Source organism: Cygnus olor, chromosome 2 (assembly GCF_009769625.2).
Source record: "Cygnus olor isolate bCygOlo1 chromosome 2, bCygOlo1.pri.v2, whole genome shotgun sequence".
NCBI lineage: Eukaryota > Metazoa > Chordata > Aves > Anseriformes > Anatidae > Cygnus > Cygnus olor.
The window spans coordinates 139769580-139796543 of record NC_049170.1 but is presented as its reverse complement, the minus strand read 5'-3'; the positions used below and the strand labels follow the sequence as shown (position 1 = coordinate 139796543).

Below are 26964 nucleotides of genomic sequence, written 5' to 3'. Positions count from 1 at the left end.
CGGGACGCGGAGCCCCCGCGGCTCCCCCATCGGTACCGGTACTGGCACCGCCGCTGCTGCTGCTGCTGCTGCGGGGGGCGATGAGCGCGGCGCCGGGCGCCCAGGGCCCCGCCACCGCCGGGGGCCCGCCGGGGGTGCCGGCGCGCTCCGTGCGGTCCCTGCTGCGCCACGTGCAGCTGGAGAGCCTGGCGGCCGGGCTGAGCGGCGGCGTCGTGTCCACGCTGGTGCTGCACCCGCTGGACCTGGTCAAGATCCGCTTCGCAGGTGGGGACGGGGACGGGGACGGGGGGAGACAGGGGGCGGCAGGGGGCTGCTGGCGGCGGGGGGGACACGCGGAGGCCGCGGGGGGGTGGGCTGTCTGCAGCCAGCGTTCGAAGTTCGCCTTCGTGCAGGTTTTCAACAGTCAAAACATAACAGTGGTTGTGTTGTTGTGCTGGCTGTTAACAATAGGGGTGTTGGTTTGCGGAGAGCCCTGGCTTCTTCGGTCTTCCTTAGGGAAACAGGTCAGCATCTTCCTGTTGGTTTTGTTATTAATATAAGAAGCATTTTGCCCTTATATCTTCTCTTTTATAGAGGTTTTGTTGTATTTTGGGGTTGATGCCTTAAATAGGTATGTGGGTATCAAAAATAAATTCTGAACTATTGAACAAAAGTCTTGCAAAACCTAATGCATTACGTTTTTCAGCAGACTTTTTGCGAAGTTGGATTTAAATAGTCTCTGCAGTCTCATAGCACGGTCACAGCCTGGGCTGCATTAGGAGGATGTAGCCAACAGAAGCGATCCCTTCTCTCCATTCAGTACTCCTAAGGCTTGTAGGACACCTGAAGCAGTGTGTCCAGTCTGGGGTTCACCTGTACAGGAACGACATTGACATGCTGGAGTGATGCCAGGGGAGGCCACCAGGCTGGACAAGGTGCTGAGCGCGTGGCACAGGCGGACAGACAGGAGCACAGAATAGAATATCCCGGGTTGGAAGGGACCCACAAGGATCATCGAGCTGGTCAGGCTCCAGAAGAGAAGGCTAAAGGGAGGCGTTATTGCAGTCTGTGTCATTGGAAGACATGGAAAAGGTGAAGCCAGGTTCTTCTTGGAGTGAAGTGATAGGGCTAAAGGGAACAGGCGCAAGCTGGAACATAGAAAATTCCGGTTAGCTACTAAGAAAAACTTATTTTTTTAACCGTGAAAGTAGTCAAATGCTAGAAGAGGTTGTTCATAGGCTGTAATATTTTCAGCTTTGGAAATGTTCAAGAACTGACTGGGCATGTCCCTGATTAGCCTCATCTAATTAGATGTGTTTTGAGCAGGGGATTGTATTAGAAGACCTCTGGAGGCCCCTTCCAACCAGAATTACTTTATGCTTTTATATGATGGTTTCAGTTTTGTTACAGATTTCCATCTGTTAGGTTTTGCTTGGACTCACTAAGACTGATGTGTTTTTTTTTTTTTTTTCCCAAAAAAAGTTTGTTCCAAGTCATTGAGATCTGAAGTCCACATTTTAACAGCGTAGCTCGTGTGTTGGTTTGTGATACCCAGCTATTGCACCTTGTGGCACGGGAGAGAATAACATGGTGATATGCTTTGAGTTTGGATGTCAGTTCAGGATGTAAGCTCTACCACCCTGCTGTGTGTGAGTGGTCCACAGCTCTATCCTTTCATTGTTGGAGGCCACACTGAGAAGTTTTTGAACAAGACCTGAGTTATTTGTTGGTACTCCGGTGTTAACCTTACTCTGCCTTAGCCCCAGCTAGCTTTTCAGTCAGACGGTACAGAGAGAAAGGGATCGTTTCACATGCTTCTTTGGTTTGAAAATGATGATCCCTACACTTTGTCTTCAACCAGGAAGAAAAAGCTGAGATCAGAAATCAATGCTATAAAGATCTTTGGTAGCATCATTGGCAGACTTGCATTCATGTCTCTGATTTTCCACCTTGTTTAATGTGCTTATAAACCTGATTTAATGTCAGCATGGTAAAAAAATAAAATGGTAAGGTCTAGCAGTGCTCATTCAGTAGGAGGAAAAGGCATTTAATTATGTTCTAGTTTTGAGTGATTGTTAAGATATCGAGGACTTGTCACAATATACTCAGAAAAAAGTATTTTATCCTTAGTTCTGAAGTCTGTCACAACATACAGCACTGTACACAAAGTTCAAAGGAAGAATGAATAAAGAATATGGCACTGAACAGAAAACATCTGAAATTAATGATTGCCATCGTGTCCTGGTGGGGATACAGAAACTGTGCTGACTGTGAAACTTCACGATTAATCATACATAAAGTTTCAGTCTAACCTTCTGTCTATATGAAGAATGAAAGTGCCTGCTATACTGGCATCCTAGAATAATTTAGGTTGTTGTCAGTAACCAACAAACTGTCTTGCTGTTATGACAGGAACAATGGTAGCTACTGCTTTACGTTGTATGAAATCTGTGCTCTAAAATAAATCTGTCGAACAAAGACTTGGGCATTCTTTGCCTTGTTGACAGTGACATTTTCTGAATATTTGGACAAACAGCTGTTTAGTTATTGGGTGAAAGTGTGCACATTTGGTGTTTTCAATCGATTCAGTGAGAAAAGAAGTAGAACATGAGAATTGATGATGCAGATAACCTTTGAGAGTTCTGGTGAAAACTGACATTGGAATCAACAAGACATGGCTTACTGAAAATACTCAGGTCTTCATAGAACATTCAAAAGAAGATTTAAGTTACGAATTCTTATATGGGGCATTACCAAACTCTTTGTAGAAACCTGTTGTCAAAGAGCCCACACATATCACTTGAAATACGATGTGAAATCCTTTGGGCGCTAAAAAGAAAGGGCAAAAAAAAAACAACATAGGTCAAAGCTGCTGCTCACCAAAAATGTGCATTAGTGCAGTTAGTCTTGTGAGATTGATGGAAACTTTCTTCTTGCAGAGCTTAAAACTTTTTTTTCTTCTTTTTTAAAGTTTTTTAAGTCTAGATTTATTGAAGTTGTAAGCCCCAACTTGTGCATACTTTTAAAATACAGCTGATTAGTTAGGCTTTTATGTTCACTTGCAGCTTTGTTTGGAGGCTGTGAACTGCTGGGGTGGCTTTCACACAGCTGAATTTCATGCTTCAGGCAAGTGTTTTTCACTGCAATTTCTTTTTTTTTTCACAGTGAGTGATGGATTGGAGCTGAGGCCAAAATACAATGGTATTCTCCACTGCATGACTACTGTCTGGAAGCATGAAGGACTACGAGGCTTGTACCAAGGGGTAACTCCCAACATGCTGGGAGCAGGGGCTTCCTGGGGACTTTACTTTTTCTTGTAAGTAGAACTGTAAAATGTGTCGGATCCTGTGCAATGTACTGTTCAGATATAAACTCCATCTACCCTGTGAGGGTATATAAAAAAATGTGCTAACTGGCTTATAAACTTGCGATTCTTTTAGTACGGTTACCCGTCATTACGGTTTGCTGTTTCAGAACGTAAGCAATTTGAGTCAGAGACCTGTTACTTTGTCAAGTACAGTGCATTCCCCTTGATGCTGTGAAAACACTAAGGATCTTGAGAGATGGTGACATCACTTGTGAAGAGTCCTCTAAAAGTGCAAATAAACTGTGCTTAAAGCCTCACGGAAAATAAGAACCTAAACTGGCATGTTAAGAAGTGAAGGACATGATAAAGTTTCCTACTAAAGCTAAATATTTAACTGCTTTTTAATAGTTCTGATAACAGTTATTTCATTGTTTTTGTTGATGTCCTTTACTTATAAAGACTATTTTTTAGTATTGAGTGTTTTCTACTGTATTAGCTGTGTAACTGACCTGATTTACTGCTGTCCCTATTAATTGAAACATTTTTGAGAATGGTTATTTGGTATTCCTATGCAAAGCTCACTTGCCAGTTGTCTAGACTGTTTTCGTTGGACTTCAATCCTCAAGCTTCGTTGTGAGCTCCTATTGACTGTTCAGCTCCTAGTGACACTTTTAAAACCACAAACAATGGAAACTGGATCAAGAGATGAAAGCTCAGTGAAAACTTCTATTAGTTTTAATAAAAAGTAGGCTGTCTGGTGGGTTTCTTTTAGAAATTTATTCTTGAGAGAGAGAGCTGTTTCAGGATGTAGTCCTGTTGATACTGATAGTAGTCCCTGATCAATTTAAATGTGTTACCACAGTTGACTTGAAAGAGTTAACTGTTCAGAAATCAATTAATCAAGCAAACAATGATAGTTTGCTTAGAAATCTTTTCAAAGGTTATGTACCAGCTATTGTTCTGCCTCATGGTAAATGAGAATGGGGTAGTGGGTTTGTTTGTGTTTTTTTTTTTTAAAGTGAGACAGATTTGTTTTTACCTTTACCGAAATATATTATACATTTTCCAGTTATAATGCTATCAAAGCTTACAAGAAGGAAGGGAAGCTGGAGAGTCTCAGCGCAACTGAACACCTAGTGTCAGCTGCAGAAGCTGGTGAGTTAAATACAAAGAAGATTAATGTTTTCTGCTAGCCTGTCCATATGCTGCTCTTTGCCTTTGTGTGTCAATGGTGTTCTTTCTTACAGGTGGCAAGTGTAAGTGTTTGAGTCCAAATGCAATCACTTATTGTCTGTAAATAAATTAATGATGTCTGAGATAAATGGATAATTAACTGGTCCTTTCAGTTTTGCTCAGTAGTGGCAGTTGGTAAAATCCCTTCTGACCTTGTTTTCCTTATGTATAAGTGCTTTCTGATTTAGTACTATATTGAGTCCCAAAATATAGCTATATAAATCAGCTGTTACTAGCTTGTTAACTCATTAAACTTTAAATTCTTAGACCTGGAAAAGAGCGTAGGCCTGTTGAAGTTAATAAAATAAATGAATTGGTCATAGGTCTTTGAAAATCATTATCTAAGGTCCAGGTTTTCTTTGAAACTATAGATCCAAAATCAAAGTACAACTTTAACCATCATGACTTTTAATACATTGTTTCTGACTTACTTTCTTGAACGTGCTTCTGTGTACTATTTAATCTAGGTAGTTGAGAAGATTTTATTAGGATGTTGTAGCATTCGTTTACTGTTGAAATACAATGCATATCATTTGATGCAAAATATAGTAATGTCGCTTTACAACTGCATTAAAGCTACAACAGGTTGCTTGTGTTAACCTGTCAATATTTTAAGTCAGTTTCCCATGACTGAGATGTCCACTGAATTTTGAATAATTGTATGCTTGGAAACTAACTAAGGTAATTAAGAGTACATTATGAAAATACTTATGTTCTGTCTACTACAGGTTGCACTACTGAGTGTGGAACGGTGAGGGAAAAAAGGGGATGTGCTGTGAATGTGCATAAAGCTGGATGCTCTATAGACACAGCCCCAGCAGGAGTATGTTGGACTTAGTTTTGAGCTTTAAAGGCAGAAAGAGAGAACAGTGGTGTGCCTAAACTTTGCCTCTTTCAAGTAATACGAGTACTCTTGTAGAATAAGTAGTTTTGTCATTGTAGAAGCGTGTGTTACACTGAACTGAACAAACTGGGACCAGCTTTGGCGTGGGCTTAACAATCAGTCTAACCTCCATCTGTTCTCAGGAGCCATGACTCTCTGCATTACGAATCCGATATGGGTAACGAAGACGCGACTTGTATTACAATATGATGCTGGTGTTGATCCATCAAAGCGGCAATACAGAGGAATGTCTGATGCTCTTATAAAGATATACAAGACAGAGGGCATACGTGGCTTGTACAAGGTAACAACATTTAAGAAAAAACTCCAGGGTTGGCTGGCACCCCTCAATAGCATTGTGAGGCTTCAAATGCTTGTCTACAAAAAAAAAAAAAAAAAAAAAAAAAAAAAAAAAAAAAAAGCCCAACTTGCGTGTCTTTTTTTTTTTTTGTATTAGCTTATTTGTATTCTGTGGGTCAAAGCAAAGATCAAGCAAACAGGCTTAAACTTCAGAAAAGGAATTACAATATTGAAATGTAGGAAATCACTGAAGTGTAAGCTTTATGTCTAAGCTGTCTTCTGAAAATACTGAAATGAGAGTAAACTACAAGCTATTCTTTAATTTTTTGAGTCTCCCCCAAACTAGGATTTGGATAAGAGAGCAGCAATAGTGTAATCTATATTGCTGCTAGTGACTTTTTCCATTTCATCTCTTATCCCTGTCTTTCTGACATCTTGTGCGACGTAACATATGACTAAAGTATTTGCTAATTTTTTTTCTACAATGGACGGTTTCACCAGTACTCATTTGCCCCCTAGTTATTCTGGTCTGTAATCTGTCATCTCTAGATGCATAAAATTTACAGACTTCTAAAAATGGTCTGCATATGTGTGGGGTTCTTGTTCCATTTAATTTAGGGAAACAGATGGCAACTGGATTTGGACTTTTTGCCTCCTCCTTCCTTCAGGCCATGACATCAAGATGCATTCATCAGTGCCTGGAAGGTGTGAAGAAACCTATTTTAGTCCAGTCTGGCTCTTTTCTTGCAACTAATGCTATAGAACAAAAACACTATCTCTTAGGAATTGTCCTGATTATTGAACATTAATTTTGTTTATTGAACATTAACTTTGTTTACGAGCAGTGAAAAATACAGTCCTTTATGCTAAAGACTAGTATGCCACATGCTGATGAATACCAAATTCTGACACCAGGAACAAAACACTCATTCCTAAGTTGAAATTGTCAGGATTTCTGATTTGCCTGCCTGGATGTCTGCTCTTTTTCACGTAGATAAGTTTTAATTTATTTCCTCTCTTAGAATTTCTTTCTATTGAGTTACTTTTCAGATTTTTCATGCATGTAGTATGTGTTACTTTTAGCACTAGACCCTTTTTTGTAACATTAATCTGCAAGTGGGTAGTTAAACCAGGTAGTTCCTTTGAAGGGGCAAATTACCTGCTTAATTAGCTGTTCTGAAAAGAAGGTAACCTAGATAGGTCCTGATTGATCTATGTAACCATTCACACTGATCGACTTCTGTTTAACATCAGGATTCTCTCAATCTTTTCTGTACTAGGGAAGAAGGTACATCTTCAGGTGGCTTTTTGACTTGTCCATACTGTAGCCTTCTTCCATTTTCTGCTTTTGGGAGGGAGTTCACTTTTTTTCCTCCTTCTTGCTTGGTTTAAAACTCAAGGGTTGAAGTTTCATCAATCACCCTGTGTTGCAGGAGCTGTAATGCAGATGAATGTCTTTCTCCTCTTAGCCTTAATTTCAGAAAGAGTTCCTTAGAGCAGATAAGGAAAATGCCACTGCAAGTTGGAAATAAAATCTGGAAGTTGTTTCCTTCTGATGCATTTGAGATTAGCTTTCCAAAGAATGGTGGTGTTCTCCAAGCAATTCCGTATCTTGCTCTGTGTTGCACAAGATGCTGTTGATGTTCTGAGCAATTCTTTTTAGTCATTGGTGGCAAAAGTCTAGTAATGTTAGGATGCACCAGCCTTTCTAGTAGGGATCAAAGCTGTCTGTTAGGTATTGTTAGTTTGTTAAACTGTAGTTCATCTGAAGTTGGCTTCCCTGATAATTTATGCTGCTTGAACTTGGCCTGGATTTAAAAAGAGGAGTAGGAGCCTTTTTTTCTCCTGTCATCCCAGTAATCATCTAGTCAGTGATCTTCCCTACCCTCCATCCATAGGCTTTGTCCTTTGATTTCAGTCCCCCAGATGACCGGACTCGGAGCTGCTCTGTTGCACTCCAAGCTGAAAAATAAACCCACCACTTTGGGGTTATGCAGTTTGAAGATGCCCAGTAGATCTGTTGGAGATCTGAGCTCTGAAAATGATTTTGCCTAATGAAGTTGAATGTCATGCAACCATCACCATGTTAAGTGCTATATGTTTCTCTCCAAGTCTAAGGCAGGAGAGACCAAACATTTTAAAATAATCTTGACTGTAGGAGTTTGCACTTCAGGAAAAACATACAGTATCTCTGAGCTCTTGAGAAATTGTTAGCTGTCTAGTGTAGAGTGGCTGACTAAAAAAAATGTCAATCAAGAATGTAACTAACATTCTTCTTGGCTTGTGTGATTCTTTGTATTTTCAGTTTCATTCTCTTTCAGTGATGATGTAGAGGCAGCAATTAGAGCAATGCTTAATGGACAGCAGTAATATAAATGGGAAATGTGGAAAGTTTAAGAAGATTTTAAAAAATGTAGAGTCATCAAGACTGAGAATAATAATGCAGTATACTAACAACAGCAAAAAATCCTAGTAGTGTTACATGCTCATTACCAAGTGAAAATATATTTTACAATCACCCTGGACACTTCCATTCAACAGTTTCACCTTTGGTAGGCAAGTTTCTGTAATCTGAGGATAAAGTATTTTTTCCAGTCCATTAATGTCTTAAGACATTTAGCTCTCTTTATTTGCTATGGTTTTTGCTTGTGCTCTTTTCCTCCTTGCGAATGTGAAGTTTATAAGCTAAGTGACTTTCTATTTCTTTGTTTTTCCATATTGCAAAATCAACTGGGATTGGATCATCTTGACTTTAAGTGTAGCCCCAGGCTCTAGACAGAGAGAGAGGGAAGAAGTAACTTTCACATAAAAGATGTCATCAGTCTTTGCCTTGAAGGAATTGAGATGCATAGTGGCATTCTTCCAGTGTCTTTCTGCATGAGTTGTCAGAGCAGGGCATTCCGGTACTGCTGGCATTGGCATGCTGAGATCCCAAATGAAGATGGTGCTACGCAGATTGCAAGGGGAATCTGCTACATTCTCTCAAAACATACCAGAGGCTGTTCTGGCATGAGCTCTCTCAGACACTTCAGGCAGTGTTGTGAGTACCTCGTCACCAAATGAACCTCGTTACCTGCTTTACTAAGAAGCATAGGCTTTCCTCTGTACACGTTTGCCTAGGTTTCTTTTCATCTTGGTGGAGACATTTGAAATTCTAACCAACTGGATGCTTTTCTCCTACCCTGGATCTTCTGTGTGTGTAGCTGTTCTAAGAGAACTTTAAAGTATGATTTTTTCCACATTGTTTATTGGTCAGAATTAAATACTTTACCATTTATGTTTCTAATTACATATTTAATTTTGTCCATTATTCTAATCTTCCAAAACAGAATTCAGGCATTGAATTCTTCATTGAGCAAAGATTGTTCCTGTTCATCTCTTACAGAAAAAGTCTTCTGAAGATAGGCTTTGAATATAAAAACTAACACAATTTCTATAAAGAAGTGATTTTTTTAAAAATATCCTTACAGTCATATTGTAGATGAAAAACAAATGTCAAATTTTATCAGGTTTTATGGCAAGAAAGTTATTTGTGTGAAATTGCAAGAATAAGAAAATTGAGTAAGAATATCTTTCCAAAACTTCGTCAGGCAGATATTTCATTACTGAGAAGAAATCAGTTTTGCTTTGAAACACTTTTCCCTAAGAACACGTGGACTTGAAATCCTCCTTTTTTATGATTAATAGAACCCTGTGTCAGCTCTTATTATGCTGAGGTTGATTGGCAGATAGTTGTCTCACTTTTCCTTATTGCATCTTTTAATACTGGCTGAACATTAAAAGTCCTTCAGTGTTTGGAAGTTTTCCCCATCACAAGACTTGCAGTGTTCTGGTATTCATTTACCAAATCTCATCAGTAGATACTTTAGGACTCTTGGGTACAAGTTATCCAATCTGCTGGCTTAAATTTAACAGTTTAGCACTCTTAAATGTTTAACATTCTTCTCTCATTAGTGGGGAAAATATTACCTCATTCTCCTATGATATAAATACATCATTGTAATTCTTTCCTAGTACAAAGCAATTGTTTCCTCTGTCTCATAACTTTTTAACTGTCTAGTAATGGGCATATGTTAGTGAAGATTTTCCCTGCTATCACTATAGCATTTCATGCTGTTTCTGGTTCTGCTGACCCAGATAACTTTTTCTTTGATACTTTCAGTAATACTTTTTTGTCTGTTCCTCCTGTTACTTTTTTATATTACTACCTAATTTTCTTTCTGATCGAGGATTTCTGAAAACCTAAGTTGTCCTTTCCCATCTGTTGTAGCATCAAACGCCACAAAATTCTGTAATTATGCTCACAGTTGACAAAATGGAGGCATTTTTTTAATTCCACTTGTCCATATTTAGGGAACTATTTTTTCTAGGTTGGTGGTTGTGAACTGGGACTTTAGCTAGTCCCTAATTCATTTGATCAGTTCGTTGTCACTGATGATTAATTTATGACCATTGTTTTTTACTGTGAGAAGAAATTAATACTCATTTATTACAGAGAGGTCCTAAAAATCACTGTCTGCATGACTATATTAAATTGAATTTAAGAAATCTGTAGCTTCCAGAGAGTTAATCTCTGAGTGATAGAGGCTCAGTGTGATTTTTATGCCTGCTGTTTTTTTTTTTCCTGAAAGTTAGGAGTTTGTGAATTAATTTATCTTTTTGTCCTGTTACACAGTAGACATTTCAGTTGACTCTTACCAGGTTTCCTTCTCTTCTCCTGCTTCAGGTTCTTAGTAGTTTATTGATCTATCTGTATTCAACATTTTGGGCTTCTAGTTTAGTCTAATACGGTTTTGTGTCTGGACACATCTTTTATATTCCTCTGTCTTTCCTGAATTGGTCATGGAAGAGAAGATAAAACTGTTCAATACCACAGTTTTTTGAGAAGTTTTGGTTCCTCGAGTCCTTTTTAGTCACGTTTTGATCATTTGCTCTGTTATAATTTTCCCTTTGCAACAGTTTTCAGCAAGCTTTTGGCTCCTATAAGTCATTTGCAGCCAGGATGATTATTCCCCACTTATTTGTATTTTTCCAGTGTAAGTGACCAACTCTCTAACAAGAGAATTAGAACTTCTCAGAACCCATGCAGCTGTCAGTTCATTTTCAACTGAGCTACTCCTGCCTTCTCTTTCTTCTAGAGACGCTTCAGAAAATACCTGTTTTCCTCCTTCACTTCAACTTTTCTGAAAGAAAGTTTTTGTAAATTTCCACGTTAAGTTCCTACTGTCCCTTACTGCCCCTTACAGCTGTCAGCATTTCACAGACTGCTTCATGGCTTTGTTCTTGCAGTTTGTTCTGCTGGGTTGCTTTGGGATATGCTCTGAGCAGGGTGAGGAATGCACTCAAACCGATGATCTGAATTATAGGCTTATTTTTTTAATGTAAATCATCCATAAGACCTTGTATGAGTTACCTTTCCATCTGTGCACTTCAGCTTTCTACTGTGCAAGTGTGTAAATATATTATAGATTCATATATATAAACATTTATGTGTATATAAATATATATAAACACATCTACGTATCTAATCTATCTCCAGGACTTGATCACAAGAGTTTTTTTTACCTCTACTTCTAGTAGCCTTCCTCACTGAGACCCCAGCTTATGTAATTGCCTTACTGGTCTCAGGTGGGTATTAAACAGCTTACCTCCAGTCCCTGGCAGTTTGATTTGCAAATCAGCTTGATCATATTTTTATAATCCTGATCTACATTACCAGCTTTTTGAGATCTGTCCTTGTGCTCTGTTAGGCGGCGTCCCTAGGCCACTTGCTTTACTTTTCTTCCTCATTAGGTGTCTTAGCCTGTACGTCATCTCAAGGAAAGTAACATGCATTACACTTTGAATGCCCACCCCGAAGAATACCAACAACGTGTGGGTTTTGAAACACACTACACAGCAAGAGCTGTGCAGTCACAATTTTTAAAGGAATGGTGGATATATTATGTGTATAAACTGAACTCTGTCAAGCTGTATGGTTCTTGTGGATTGCTTTTCAACCTTGGTTTATTCCCTTTTTTAGGGATTTGTGCCTGGTCTGTTTGGAACTTCACATGGAGCACTTCAATTCATGGCGTATGAAGATTTGAAATTGAGATACAACAAGTATAGAAACAGAGTATCAGATACAAAATTGGTAAGATTATTGAGAACAAAAATACATTCATTGGCATGTGAACAAATGGAGATTTATTCCATTCATCTAGGTCATAGAACGGCCAAGTCTACAATGTATTGTATTGATGCATTAGTTGAAATATAAAATATATAAGGAAATATGATTTTTCACTTTAGGAACAAGCAACTGGTTGCTGCTGTTTTTCTGTAGGGAAATCAGGTTATTTTGGCAAGTGGTTTAAGAATTTTGGGGGAGGAATGTTTTTTGAAAATTGTCTTTCTATGTGGAATCATAGGAAGTTTTCCTAAACACCTACCTATAAAACTAGTCAGGTGCAAATTGGGCAAAGCTATTGTTACTTTTGGAACACCTGAAAGAGTTCTAGAAGAGTTTCATTTGATAAGAATGAGAGAGCACAACAAGCATTTTACAATGAATTACCTAAGGCACTCTGTATGCTCTGTAACATTGCCAATTTTTGAAATGAGTTTATTGGAAAGGGAAAAAAATCTGTTGTTTAGTTTAAAATTTTAAAATCAAACAAGATTTTGGGAAATTGGCTATTTTAAACCATAGTTAAGGCAAGCCTGTTTTTTTTTTTTTTCTTTTAGAACACTGCAGAATACATAACGATGGCAGCTGTATCCAAAATATTTGCTGTGTCAGCAACTTATCCCTATCAAGTTGTACGAGCTCGTCTTCAAGATCAGCATAATACATATTCTGGTGTGTTTGATGTGATCCGCAGGACATGGAGGTAGGCATGCAGCATTAAAAGCTCGTGTCGTGGAAAGTGAGTCTTATTGATTCACCGTGTTTACTTGCTTCCATGCTGACTGGTTATCTGTATGAAGCCATTTTGTGGGCTCTGCCACTAATAGCTGTAATCTACGGACAAAGAAAGAGAGAGGAGAGGGTCAGTGCTAGCCTGCACACTTCTGTTGTTTATTCTGCCTCCTTATTCTCTTCCCCACAAATTTTGCTTAGAGACTAGCAAGGTTTAAAAACACACCATTGAGTTGGTTCTTTGGGGACTCTTTAACAAGTCTCATTTGAACTGCTTTAGGTCATCATGTATGACAAAAGAGTTGGGCTGGTGGGAGTTGTGGCTGATCGAAATTCATAGCAGGAAGAAGTGAGCTAGCCAGGGCTGATCATACTGATGTCCCTGCAGTACCCTGCGGCCTGCCTTCCTGGAGGATCATTAGAGAGCTGTTATTACCTCACACCTATGCATATCTTCTCACAAACCCTCTTCCCTCAGCTCTATAAGACATGGTAGAGTTTTAACACAGCACTCCGTAGTTACTAGGACTAGTCACCTTTGCAGCGTGCAACCGATGTTAATCTTACTTTGGACAGTATTTCTAGGTTGCAGCGTACTGCTAGAGGGATGTGAATGGGGTCATCTAACTCCTGGGGTATTAAGAGGTGCTGCTTGAGTGAGGCTGTGTTGTTCCAGAACCACCTTGTGGCTCAGAGACACTGCAGCCATTTCAACTGAAGCCAATTCTAAGAGAAAATAACTCTGATATCTCAGTGTCCTTCAGTGCTGCAGTTTACAGGAAGGCTTATTAGTTCTTACAAAGCATGAATGTACGCAGACATTTTGAGCCCACCACAGTACTCATGAAACACAAATGCGACCTAGAGCACTCAGAAGAGTGGTATAAACCACACGCAAGCACTTTCCAGGATCTGCTTTGACTACTCATCACTCTGGGTGTCCTAGGTCCATATGAAACTAGAAAATAGGAAGCTGAAATTAGAAGTCTTCAAAACTTTCTAACAGAAGGGAAAGTGAAGGGTTAAGATTTGATACGCTTTGACTCTGTAAACACTTTAGTAAGAAATTATTCTGAACTTGTTATTCCTAATCTGAAGTACATTTCTGTCAGTGAGAGAGTGAGAGAAAAATAACAGGCTTTGATTTATGTCTGATTTCTATTAAAATATACTAATTAAATGTTTTTCTGTGTCTTTAAAGGAAAGAAGGAATTCATGGATTTTACAAAGGAATTATCCCCAATGTGATCAGAGTGACTCCTGCTTGCTGCATTACTTTTGTAGTTTATGAAAATGTGTCTGGTTTTTTACTTGGTTTTAGAAAAGAAAATAATTAAAGGTATAAGCTTGTGTTCAGAAGGAATCTATCCTTTATTTTTTTATATTTATGATCTGGGAGAGATTTATTTCAGCAGTCTGTTTTGACACTGAATTGATCTAATATTTTGAGGAAAGAACCTGGAGATATTAAAACCCTGCCCACATCTCCTCTGCTGAGAGTTCCTGCCTTGCTACGTTTCTCTCTCCTCTGAATCAGCAGTGTCTGCTTGAAACAGATGTCTGCAACTGTGAAGTAGCATTGTGACTGGGTGAAGGCAGCTGTGCAACAATTCAATTCATCCTGGCCTGCCTGGAATAATGGACTAATTTGTTCTGACAAGTCGCAAAATAACAGTTGGTCAGATTGTACTACAGAAGACTTCATATAAAAGCAACTCTGGAATCCATCAGAACTTCCTTAAATCTTTATCTGAGTCTTATGGAGAAAATATGTATGTATTTGTTTACAGCAGTGTCTTCTGAATCCATCTCTGTTATCTGTCAGGTTTTAGATTATGGAGTGCTCCACATTCCATCACTCATCCAACACAAAAATGCTGTCTCAGTGGGGTGCAGTTTGGAAACTCAAATGTTTTGTAAAACAGTCAGCTGTCCATTCCTGGTTTTGAGTAATTGCCAATTGAAATCCAGTTCTTGAGTCATACCAAGACAGACTTGCGGTGTGGTTGTTGGCTTGTTTTAATACCAAACCAAAGTCCGTTGTGTGCATCGCTGGCAACTTACTTCATTCGTTTTCTCTCTCTTCCCTCCCCACTCTGACCAAGATGTTCCGTCTCTGTCACTGTTGCATCTGACCAAATATTACTAAGTAAATGAATATTTGAAAGTAGGCTTACTTTAAAAATATATATATATGTTTTTTTCTAGTAATCCCATAGTGATACAGTTTTCAAGCAACTTTAACAACAAATATGACTACTCATTTTGAATAATATTCTTTGAAAAAAATCCATAGGTAGTCTAAAAATACTGTGCACAGGACTTTCTTAAAAATCATTAATGTCTTCTGATTTAGTCTCAGGAAATGACTAAGAATATACCAGTTGCTAACACAATAGTAAGCAAAATTACAGTACATCTCAGTAAATTTGAATAACAGTGCTTATTTTTATGGCAATAATTGCTGTCATGGATATGTACTTTTTGGAAACTTAGGTGTTGTTTTTTCTTTTTTAGTTCTTCATTGAGGAAGTACATTACTGAGCATAGCATCTGCCATCTGCTGTTATTATGAATGTATGAATAAATACCTAGAAAGTAGCACTTAACTGAGGAATAAATAAGTTAGAAAAAGTTATTCAACAGGTGGGGATAAATAATCAATTTCATAAAGAATAGAGAATACTATTCAGCAAAACGCTTGAATAATCTCTTAGAGGTTTCCTGCTTAACACAAGACTAACCAGAAGCAGAAATTAGGGAATTGGTTTAACTTCTAAATTTGGAAAACTACAGAAACTGCTTAGTATTTTGAATCTCAATTCTGTAGTCCTGTTGCTTCTTTCTGTTGATACTATTGCCACATCACACTTCGTGTATGCTTAGCTTTTTAAATAATTTACTCCTTTTTCCTCCCTAATCCCATCCTTTCTACTGTTACAGTTGATAATACATCAAGCTATCTCACTTGAAAGGGCATGTGACCATTATATCTGTTATTTGTTTTGTTTGTTTGTTTAATTATAAAGGCTTCCATGTACACTTAACTGGAGATCAAATTTACTGGAAGTTTACCATGCAAATTACTGCATAGAGCCCTATCAGCTACTACCATCTTTTGCCTTTCATTGGAAGTTTTTTATTTGGGTTTGTGTTTTCTAGTATTCAGGATTCAAAATGCATTGTGAAGACATAGGAATAAACCATACGAAAATAAAAAAAGTTGTGCACTGACTGCCCTGGATTAGCATGTTGCAGACTCAGAGCGGGGTACGTGGGATCCAGGATAAATGTAAAGACAGTCTCCAAGTGTGTACACAATCAGTGACTGTATGTTAACTGACATCCTCTAAATTCACGCCATAGTTTAGCTCACAGTAACTAGTTTGTGTTCATATGCCCTAAAACCCCTCTTGCCAGCCAATAAAAACAGTGGCAGTTCTTCAGAGACATAAATGCCAGCTGTGCTATTTGCTGGCTTGCAGCAGTATCGCATGTAAGCTTGCAACAGGGAGAACCTGAATGCTCTGCTAGCTGCAGTTGTGTTCCTCTAGCATTTTAACAAAGCTGCGGATGAGCTATCAATTTGAGACATGCCTTGGGAAAATCTTATAACCAGCTCAGAAGAAAAAACAGGGTTTTGTATTAAAAGGCTAAAATAAATATCTCAGATGTAATGTTTTTCCTTTTAGTTTCTGGACAGGGTGTATTTCTGCATGTTATACATGCTTTTTCTTTTTTATTTCGTTAATGTGAAATTGATTTTGCAATGTAAACGTGGATATTATTTACCCTTAGAATCTGTACTTTTTTTTTTTTTTTAAGACTTGAGTACATCATTTGTAGCATTTGGAAGAGAGTACTCTAAAACGCTTCTGTTAACGCTGCACTAGGTAGAAGATGTGCCATGCTCAATGTTGTCACTCCTCATTACTTCTTGACCAGTCTGGAGGCTGCATTCAAATATCTGCAACATCATTCTTTCAGTTTGGCAGTACAGTCTTTGGAAAGCCAAGGCTTTTCAGCCTGCTTTATTTGTGTATCTTCCAAACAACATATCTAGCTTTAGCACCAAAGTGATTGTATCTATCTGACAGGCTAAATTCAGAATTATTAATTGGAGAAATAAAACCTAAGTTTTGTAACTGTAAAATTACTCAGGTTTTGCATGATGACAGTGGAGATCAATACTAAATGTTTGCACTGAAACCTAGTCTCAAGCAGAGGACAGAAGGAAGGAAAGTTTATTTTCTTTGTACTTATTTTTTCAGAACATACTTAACACCAATCATCATCTAGGTGACAGTTAAGTCACAAGAAGTTTGTTGAGAGATACAAGACTTAGCAGAGCATCCAATTCTACATTCACATTCATAGGAGTAGGTGTTGGGTATGCGTTTCAAAGACTAAAGCCAAAGCTGGAACTTAGAAGTGTTCTAAAAGAAAAGAATTGTGTATTATAATACCATGTCAAATACCTTGAACAGTTTGCTGACTAATAAAATAGCCTGGATTTTTTTTTTTGTAAAAGGTCTTATTTATTTGATACAAAAAATTACAGTTAACTCCTAAAATGGTGTTGGTATATTTTCATATATCAAAAAAGGAATTATAAAAGTTAATGAAGGTTTTTTATATTTATTTTCTAAAATGATTATTATAAAAAAAACTCTGCAATGTGCAAAAAAAAAAAGGTAGACAAACACTACAAAAGAAAGAGTTTGGTGCCTTTTAGTCAAAAACTTGCATCCAACTCTGTAATTTGTATAGAAAATTGTACAAAATAGAGATTACAAAAAGGTAGGGTTATTTTGGCAATTCTTCAATGATGATACGGGAGACTGAATTCCATCCAGTAGAAGCATCTCCCCTTGGATAATCGGCGCAAGTCCCAACCCAGATGGCAATGTCCACCAAGCCGGCGTTGATCCCCTCACACAGACCTTCCACTGGTTAAAGACAAAAACCACGTTACCTCAGCAGACACAAACACACCGTATTTTGGAACTGGCAGTGGACACAAGTACTTAAGAACAGCAGTTCATTGCAAGTTCATGCTATTTAGTTAAATCTAAATAGCATTTTTAGAAATAAAACCTGGGTGTTACTTGGCAATGCAGGTTTCAGAGCTGTGTGCTACCTTCAGCCATGCTTCTCACTGATGTCTGTTACAGTACATGAAGCTGGGGGAAAGCAACCCTCAGGATAGCCGAACGGGAGGTGTAGCTGCTACTTTAAATGTCCAGATTTACAAACTTGCAGCTGGCATATGGCTTCAATCCCATCCAGCCGCCATTTTTGCAGTGACCAGAGTCAGTGGGGCAGGCCCACAGCTGTACCTGGATCAGCACTGCAAAAGTTCCCTTTTATCACTTATTTTTTCCCCTAGCACTACTAATTGGAGGTGGGTTAATGAAAACAAGTGTGTTCTACCCCTGGATGAAGAAAACCTATCATAGCCATAGATGTGAGATTTCATGCAGTCATGAAATACTACAGGGAAGAAAAAGCCCCTTGCAAAGAGCTGGGCTGCTGGCTTCACGATACTTTAGCTCTGCTCTAAGCTGACAGCAAAATACAGCTTAAACCTCTGATGCAATGGTGGAAAGTATTCATAGCTGTAGACCTGATAAATTAACGCAACTCTTGGTTTTATAAATACTTCTCAGAGTGTAAGTATCAACCAGCAGAAAGTATCAACTTCACACTAGGCCCTCCCTTCCTAAAATGCATTTATTAACTAAATTTGCTACTGGCCTGTAATCCACTGCTGTTCGTGCAGCCTTGGCATACATACCTGAAGAAGTTCGGTGTATGTTAATAGTAGAATTCAGTTCTGGACTTCCTTGATCTAAATATATTATGGCTTCGATAGGAAGTGGCCCAGCACATTCCGCTCCATTGAAAGTGAAGTACCAGCGCTGACAACAGGCATTTTTGCATTTTAGCCGAAGTGATCCGCTGAAGAGAACTCGGAGCGCGCTGTTGGAGCGCATCTTTGTAAACGTACATTCCTAAGAGGGACAAAAAAGTTTTGGTAGCAAACTCTGATTTTGAACCTACTCCCTAGAATGGCTTTCAGAATGTTTTGGCCAATAGTTTTATTCCCTTCCCTTTAGAAAAAAAAATGGCCAATAGTGTATGATGCAAAGATGCAAATCAGAAACAGCACCTCATAGCTGATAATGGAGAAGAGGAATTATGGAAATTCTTAATTTTATTTAGATAATACCTGCTGTTAAGTTGGTAACCTAGTAACCTTCTGGGCTTTATGTAAGGGGATATGAGCTGTCCAAAAGCTGCACTCAAGTCCTTGTATACGTGGACAGTGCAATTTCTGCCTCTGATACCAGAACTTCTGGATAAATTGGTTCTCACTCCAGCCACAACAGTAGGAGTTCAATCAGTCCAACCAATCTGGGCACTGCTTCATAGCTCATATTGGGAGGTAGGAATTGGGAGGTGGGATTTCCTCCCCTCTTCTACCCTTGCACCATTGTTTTTGAAGGTTTTGTACTCAGGGGCTGCAGCGGTGGACAGAACATTTGGGTTAATCTGGACAACGCTTAGATCTGCTCCTGAACAACATTGATCCTCTTTGGAGTAATAGCTAAAAACTACTTACACCAGCTCCATCGTTCTGAAACGTTATTATGGAAATTAACAACCGGGCACAGAGCTGATAAACACAGTTGAGATGGATCTGAAATAACCTCTGAGAAGTTTACCCTTATGTGTCAAAAAAGGCTCCAACAGGACATGTGTACTATTTGTGCTACCCTGCTCATAATGTCAGACTTTGAAACTGCTGTGGTACTGCCTGAGTTGGCAAAGTGCAGCGTCCTAGGTAATGTTAACTTACTGCTATTTTCCCAAGATCTATGCCGTAATTAAGTGCACTCCACGAACACTGCTTGAAGTTGGGTGTCCAGGACTCCTCGACGCTCTCTCGCATGCACTCTCCCTTTTCCCCCTTTAGCCCGTCCCGTCCTGGGATTCCCGGCGTCCCAGGGATCCCGTTGGTTCCTGGGTTTCCATCCCGTCCAGGAACACCACTGGGGCCTTGTAAGCACATGCCATTGTACTGAAAAACAGAGCAGAGCTTGGCAACACCATCCATTAACTCTGAGGATAACCAAGTTAATCAAACAACAACGAAAATACGAAATACCTTGTTGTGACACAAGCTAATGGGTTATTTCTGGATCATCAAGAAAACGGTTCCAGGAGAGTAAAAAGCAGGAAGAATAAAATGTAAAAGATAAGCAATGCCAGCAGAATTTGCTGTAAATTAAGACTCCAATTATTTTATGAAATGATAATCAAACTTAAAAATAGAAATCGTCCCAGTCAAAGGATTAAAAACCCTGATAGAAAAACATCAGAAGGTTGAAAACATTCAAATGCAGAAAGGAAAAAAATCAGTTGAGTTGTAAGAGCCCTGCTATGCATTGCTCCATTCCGTGCTGTATGCAGCAAGAAGCACATTGGTGCTGGCGGGGGCTTGGGCAGCTGCACGCTGCCATAACCCAAGCCCAGGCTTCCTATGCACAGCAGTGGAAGTGCATGCACAAAATGGTGGCATGCTTGTATCTCCCCAATGTTATGGTATTGGAAAGGTCAAATGCTGCCGTCCCAGGCTGCACGCTAGCACACGTTGCCTTCGTACCTTTTAAGATTTGGCTTCGCCCTGCTTGGGCAGGTGGTTTGTGCAGCACGGGGCACCCTTTTTTCCCCGAGGAGCTGTGCATCTGGAGGCACCCAGGCCCTCCCCACAGCAGTGGCTGCCAGCACACTTCCCCATCTGCCAACCCCATCCCAAACCTTCACAGACAGCTCTCTGGTCAGCTCTGCCCCATCTTGTACTGATGTCTGTTCAGCCCCTTTTAGCCCCCTAGAGAAGGAGCAGGTCGTGTCACTGTGCACCTCCTGCAAGCTGTCGGCCCCCCAGGAACCTCATGCTCCCCATCCCTTCTCCTTTGTCTCTTGGGGAGCTTTCTTCTTCTGGGGTTTACGGATTTTTTTTTTTTTAACGTGCTTTGGTGAAACACACGGATTATGCACGTATGATCGTGCTGGTCATTGCAGGCTTGGCTGCAGCCATTCCATGGATACAGGCACTGGGATTTCCTTGCTGCCATCACCACAGAATGCAGTGCTGGAGCAGCGGGATGTCTGAATCACGAAGGTGGCATTTTACAAAAAGGCAGACGGCTGGACGGCCGCTTGGCGAAGTACGTGTCAGCCTAAAGATCACGAGAATTAGGCAAAGCCATTCCCGCTCGGTACAGCCTGGGCTTTCTGCTCTTGCTGCCGTTCTCCCGTGTCGAGCCGAGCCGTGCCAGCCGGCCACGAGGGGGCAGGCCCGGCTCAAAGGCCGGGATGGAGCCGTCAATCTTCCCAGCGAGAGCATCTTGAGGAAAAAAAAAAAATGATGTGAGCGAAAGGAATTATTGCCTCGGCTTTGGTCTCCAGTCCAACTAGATCCGCCTGCGCTTGCCAAATTGAGTATTGCTCATGCCTTCCTGAGCCGGACGTGCATAAAGAATCTTTTAAAACGAAAACGCCCGCAGAAGCAGCAGCTCCCATCTCGCTCCTGCCTTCATCCTGCTCCCGAGGCGCTCAGTGTGGAGCTGGCGCTGAAGCTCCCACCCGCACTGCACTGCTCCGTCTGCCGTGCCCGAAAGCTCGAAGCAAGAGAAATGCCCTGAATGAGCGTCCCTAACGGTGCTCAGACACAAACCCCGAGCTCCTCCACGTGTGCACATTCCTTATTCTTCACGCAATCCAATGGCCACAGGGAAAACGAAGGGGTGACAGTGTGCAAGGGAAGCAGCTTTGCTCCCAGTGGTGTTTTGGCACATCACCCTGGGGGTCTCGGCGGAGGTCGTGGAAGAAACGTCCAGGTTGTGGGTTTTCTCCAGGAGGCGAATGGCAGCCCAGCGGCTCACGGAAATCGCTTCACATCTGCTTTTCACGTTCCAGGGACTGGAAATTCTCTCTCCTTTCTTTCTATCCCCGAGATGGGATAGTCCCGGCGCACACATTCGGGTTTCTGGTTGCAGTGGAATTGCAGAGGCACGCAAGTGCCAAAGGCTCCGCGGAAAAGCGGAACGAGGACGCGTCCAGACACACTTTTCCCGGTGACCCAGTGGCTGTTAAAGGGCAGTTCTTCGCTTTCTTTCTGCTTCTGTCGCTCACCACTCATTCAGTAGCCTCTCCTCTCGGCGACCAAGCAGCACTTACTGCTGACATTACACGGCTCCACAGATTTCGCCCCTTTCCCAGCAGCGTGCGGAGGGCCCCCCCCGGCTCACAGCGCACCCTTTATTCCTGCGGGGCAGCCTCCCCTTAGCCTCAGCCTCTCCTCCCGGTGCCCACCCGGTGCCTCCACCCTCATCCTCCACAGAAAGCCCCCAGAAAGGCTCCCCCTCCCCGGACCGGCCGCTCTCCTTACCTCAGCGCCCCCCCTGCCCCTCGCCATCCCCCCGCCGCCCGAGGCCCCTGAGGCCCCCGGCCCCGCCATTTTGCCCCGCCGCCCTCTCACCGTGTCGGCCACCACCTCCCGTTGCCGCGGCGCCTTCTGCTTGCCCCGGGGGGGCTCGGAGCCGCCGGGCGGGGGGCCCGAGCCCAGCAGCAGCGCCAGGAGCAGCAGCGGGGCGCGGAGCATGGCGAGAGGGCGGCAGCGAGGGGATAAATGGAGCCTTTCACGGCTCCCAGCTCCAGCTCCCTCCCCGGGGAGGCCGGGAACCGAGCGGGAGCGGCCAAGGCAGCGCCGGCCCCCGGCAGCCATTGGCAAGGGGCCGGGGGGCTCCCGCCCCCTCGGGCCCCGCGGGGGGCTGCGGCCGGGCCCGGCCCCGCTCCGGACACCCGGGGGCTGCAGAGGGAGGGTGGGGTGGTGGCACCGAACCCTGCCGGGCACCGAGACCTGAAGGCTTTTATCCACCCGCCTCGCCTCGCCCGGCTGAGCCTTGTCGATTTGACACAATAAAAGTTTTGGTTTTTGTTTAAAATAACGCCTCTTTTCTTGGTCGTACCGGTATATGGGCTATACGCTGAAGTATATGGGCTATATGCTATACTGTATGCCTGGTAGCATTAAGAGTGGCAGCACCAGGCACTCGAAGGATAGCGGGTGTGTTGCAGCCTCTGGGGTTTGCAGAGGCGGTTTCCAGAAGGGGGAGATACGCCTCAATACATTTTTTTGTGAAGTATTTATCAAAACCACACATTTCTGCTGCAGGAATGCACGTTACAAGACGCTGAGCCATCCGCTCTAACACTGCACAACCAGAGTCCTGTGTACACAAAGCCTCCTTACATGGCAGCACTTCACATACCTGTCTCTAACAAGCAGGTATCTCCATTTCAAACTAAAAGAGGGGAGATTTACATTAGAGTTTATGAGGAAATTCTTCAGTCAGAGGGTGGTGAGGCCCTGGCACAGGCTGCCCAGAGAAGCTGTGGATGCCCCATCCCTGGAGGTGCTCAAGGCCAGGCTGGATGAGACCCTGAGCAACCTGGTCTGGTGGGAGGTGTCCCTGCCCATGGCAGGGGGGTTGGAACAAGATGATCTCTTAGGTCCCTTCCAACTCAAGCCATTCTATGATTCTTTCCACTCCGAGCAGCAGCAGAAGGGCGGGATACAGACCCCAAGCCGCACTGCTCCCAAGTGGCCCAAACATTGCGACTGACCCTGTCTGTGTTTCTGAGGTACGGGGCCCTGCCTGGTGGAGCAGAGCAGTGCTGCACCCAACGTGCTTCATAAAGCAGCGAGTCAATAATAATGCCGCCCTAAACGAGGTGGGAAGATTTATGGAATGATGTACGTGCTTAATTACAGCAACAGCCCCAGTAAATATCCACGAACATGCACGTGCAGAACGTTTCTTGTGTGACGGCAGGACACTGCTGGTAAACCTTCAGTTTGCTGTGAAGGTGATAATGTGTGACTGTTCTGCAACTCACCTGCTCACACAAGCGAAGCATCGTTGCTCAGGTGTCTGGGGATCCCCAGCATCAGCACGGACCCTTCCCAGACTGATGAATTTTTGTATCACTGAGGGTATTTCTTCATGAGGTGTGCAATAACTGAAGCACACAGCACAGCAGTGCTGTAGACCTTCATAATACCATTGCTTATTGTTTCAGGTATCAAAATGTGCACATGCATCTGTATGCATTTTCCCATCTGGGTTTGCTCACCCTTAGAGTTTAGGTCTAGGCTAGAAGCTTTCAAATCTGAAATCTCTGACTTTTCCAGCTTAAGAGTGCTGCAAGAAAGGTCCTAGCAAAGAACAAACGACAAAGAAAGGTCCTAGCAAAGAACAAAGGACATTTGCTTTGAGTTGTGGTAAATGTACTGCACAGTTCCTTGCACCCATTTGACTTGCAATGCAAATTACCATCTGGAAAACAGAAATATCAACATTCTCCTCAGCCTGGTTCAATCTGAGCAAGTCCTTGTCATCTACCAGGCTTATGCTGTGTGCTTTCAACACATTTAAATGCAGTTTATACTTCTGAGGGCAGTCACTATTGCTGAATATCGGTGAGACCCTCAAATTAAATCAGAAATACTGATCTGCTTTGCCTTAGATATTTCCAGGGCAACAGGAGCTGTTGTAATAAATTTGGCTGACCATCTTTAAGCAAGGATCCATCTTATATCAACCAGTGATTCCATCGTCTTACCTGTGTGGTCATACGATAGAGCATTTATTTTTTATATGCAGCCTTATCAATAGAGGTACATGCATCTGTCATTTAAATGTCACTAAAATCTTCTAGACAAGCAGGCTGCATAGCCCAGGCATGCTCACCATGTCACTGTTGGTGCACTGCACGTAGTAGATGCTCATGACACTGGGTTTGTGCCACGTGTGAGGTCCTCCCGCTGCGACTGATATTGTTTTCCCCTCCTCACATAGCCCCTCAGCACCCCAAAAAACAGCCACACAGTCTGGAGAGGAGGATGTGCTCATACATGCCAGTGTTTCCACTCACCCCATCTATAAAAGGTTTAAATTCAAGGGCCTGCCCATTGTGTTGCTGGGGCTCTGCTTTTCTTGCACACTCTTTGACTTTATAAATATTGTTTGTTAGAGGCATGATTTTTTTTTTTTTAATTGAACCAGTAAATAAACGGCGCTCATTCATTCCTCTTCAACTGCAACTGCAGTAGGAAAAAATAAGAGCATTTTCTAATGGAAACCCATTGCCCATGGCTAGTGCAGAGGCAGGGACTGACAGACCAGGTCCGTAGTACAAGTCTGGTAAAATAGACCCAAATCTGGTGGAAATGCGCCGAACAGATCTGATAGAACAGATCACCTCCTTACACAGGGAGGAGAAGCTTTAACCACTCAGACGTTTTCTTCTCAGATAGGAACTACATTACTTCTGGCTTTTCACAACCAGGAAAACCAGGCTTAGGTGTCTAAATATTAATTCAATGATGAGGATCAGGAGCCAAAAGGGGCCCAGTATGGGAAGTGCCAAGTCCTGGGCCTTTCATCTGCCTTTAACTCTTAGTGCTTCCTAAGTGTCCCTGTTCTGCTGTGCCTGGGGATTCTGGCACTGAGTGGCAGTCCTGGCTGTGTGCTACTGTGGGGAGCTCGTGTGTGTCATGGGCTCAGCAGCAAAGCACACGGGGTTAACATTGCTGTGCTCAGCACTGCAACACCCAGTACCTTTGCTGATCTACCTTTGGTGCCTTTAATTGCGGAGTTCATAATTTAGCTCTTGTTAACTTTCTTACGGATGTTTTGGGGTAAGCTGTAAGGCAGCGTGAGAGGCTGAGCTCAGAGAAGGCTGCTGTATTTCTTGAGTGGCTCTGTGCAGCCTGGCTGTCTGATGGAGGAAACAAAGAGCCGTCTGTGCTGCTGCAGAAAGCCAAAGTAAGAGCTCTCAGGAAAAATTATGGCAGGTCTAAGAAATATATATCTCATATTCTTCCAGAAAAACCCACACAACTTTGGAACTACATAAAATCAATGGGATCAGTTCCTCGATCCCTTTTAACACCTTTTCATTTATGCATTTTATTTATATAGTGTGTTTAATACTTTACCATAATCCAAAACTCCTTCCCCTCTACTTTGTTCTTTTACTCGCGCGGATTTACTTATTTAAAAAATCTTCCAGTAGCTTCTAAATAAACACAGTGAGTGTGGCATTGTAGTCACAGTAGTACTTTGCAAGTATGCATATTAACACTGGAACTTTAAAAAATTGTTTGAGGAAGTTGTTTTTTTTATTGGATTATAATACTCAGTAATGTCCTATTTCAGTCTTTGCAAAAAGCTTAAAAGCGTAAGAAGTCATATCAATATTTTACTTTCTGGGATTCCCTACCTCCAGGTAAAAGTCAAATTATGCTAACAGTTCACTATGCAAGCTGAGAAAAAATAAAATAAAATAAAATAAAATATGATAATTAAAAAAAAAAAAATTGATCATCTGAGTAACAACCAAAAAGAAAAAGGCAGAGGTTTGAGCAAAATGACAGCATTCATCAAAAACGAGGCAAGTAGCTGTCATGAAAGCATACACTAACCCTTCAGAGGTTTGCCCACTGAGGGAAAATCCTGTGTCCCTATACAGGAGGAAGGCATTTTTTGAGTGTGAGATAAAAATCATACAGTTAGTTAGTCATTCATTCTTCACTTGGGTCATTCTTCTGAATAAGCACTTATTTCACACAAGAAGTACTGTATTTTTGCACAATAGAAAATACTAGAGAGAGGATTTGCTCTTTACTACTCAGATTACTACTCTTTACTCTCTACTACTTGGATTAATTAAATTTTCAATCAAGATAAACCTTTAATACGTTTTACCAATAAGAATGGGACATATGTCAGATATCAGAGCATGTCTTGCAGAAAGCTTGTCTTTTTGGAAACTGGTGGAGCTATTAGCAGATCCTTTTTCCTCCAAGTAGCCAGCTGACTTATGGTTGTGTTTCCCTCTAGCTGTTGCTTTTATAATAATAATTTAAGCATTGAATATATTAAACTCAATACAGCTCATACATTGTCAGACAGAAATAGATAAACTTCAACAGAACTCCTAGGGAGAACTGAATGCCTCGCTGATAAAGAATAATTCCAGCCATCCATACTTATCCATCATGTAAACGTTATGATGAAAAGCCCATACAAAGACCTGTTTCCACGTGCTTGCTGGGTGAAGCTTTCTGACTCCAAAGAAGTCCGGCAGGCCCTGCTGCAAAACCACCCACCAAGCGCACGGCGCAATCTTAGCAGCCGTCAGAGTCGTGTCTGGCTTGGAAGGGATGTCTGGAGCTCATCTGGTCAAAGCAGAGCCGCTTCAATGCCCATAGGGGAGTGGGAA

At 41.6% G+C, this 26964-nt stretch overlaps 2 protein-coding genes across 2 annotated transcripts; one reads left to right on the top strand and one right to left on the bottom strand.

Moving 5' to 3' along the window:
- Nucleotides 1–80: 80 nt before the first annotated feature.
- On the top strand, nucleotides 81–13962 carry SLC25A32 (solute carrier family 25 member 32). Its single transcript, XM_040546637.1, has 7 exons — nucleotides 81–264; nucleotides 3145–3295; nucleotides 4356–4441; nucleotides 5546–5706; nucleotides 11725–11838; nucleotides 12432–12577; nucleotides 13808–13962. The coding sequence occupies exons 1-7, from the start codon at nucleotides 81–83 to the stop codon at nucleotides 13941–13943; spliced, it is 978 nt and encodes a 325-aa protein (XP_040402571.1). The 3' UTR covers nucleotides 13944–13962.
- A 3157-nt stretch (nucleotides 13963–17119) lies between these two features.
- On the bottom strand, nucleotides 17120–22364 carry CTHRC1 (collagen triple helix repeat containing 1). Its single transcript, XM_040546639.1, has 4 exons — nucleotides 22154–22364; nucleotides 19469–19690; nucleotides 18404–18620; nucleotides 17120–17555 (listed from the first exon to the last, which is right to left on the bottom strand). The coding sequence occupies exons 1-4, from the start codon at nucleotides 22274–22276 to the stop codon at nucleotides 17413–17415; spliced, it is 705 nt and encodes a 234-aa protein (XP_040402573.1). The 5' UTR covers nucleotides 22277–22364; the 3' UTR covers nucleotides 17120–17412.
- Nucleotides 22365–26964: the final 4600 nt, after the last annotated feature.

Bases quoted from the DNA above. Each gene is read 5' to 3' on its own strand.
- SLC25A32 (XM_040546637.1), top strand. From the start codon at position 81: ATGAGCGCGGCGCCGGGCGCCCAGGGCCCCGCCACCGCCGGGGGCCCG. The intron at 265-3,144 runs GTGGGGACGGGG...TTTTTTTCACAG, and splicing joins GGTCAAGATCCGCTTCGCAG to TGAGTGATGGATTGGAGCTG. The intron at 4,442-5,545 runs GTGAGTTAAATA...ATCTGTTCTCAG, and splicing joins AGTGTCAGCTGCAGAAGCTG to GAGCCATGACTCTCTGCATT.
- CTHRC1 (XM_040546639.1), bottom strand. From the start codon at position 22,276: ATGCTCCGCGCCCCGCTGCTGCTCCTGGCGCTGCTGCTGGGCTCGGGC. The intron at 19,691-22,153 runs GTGAGAGGGCGG...TCTGTTTTTCAG, and splicing joins GGGAGGTGGTGGCCGACACG to TACAATGGCATGTGCTTACA. The intron at 17,556-18,403 runs GTATGTATGCCA...GTCTTTAACCAG, and splicing joins CATACACCGAACTTCTTCAG to TGGAAGGTCTGTGTGAGGGG.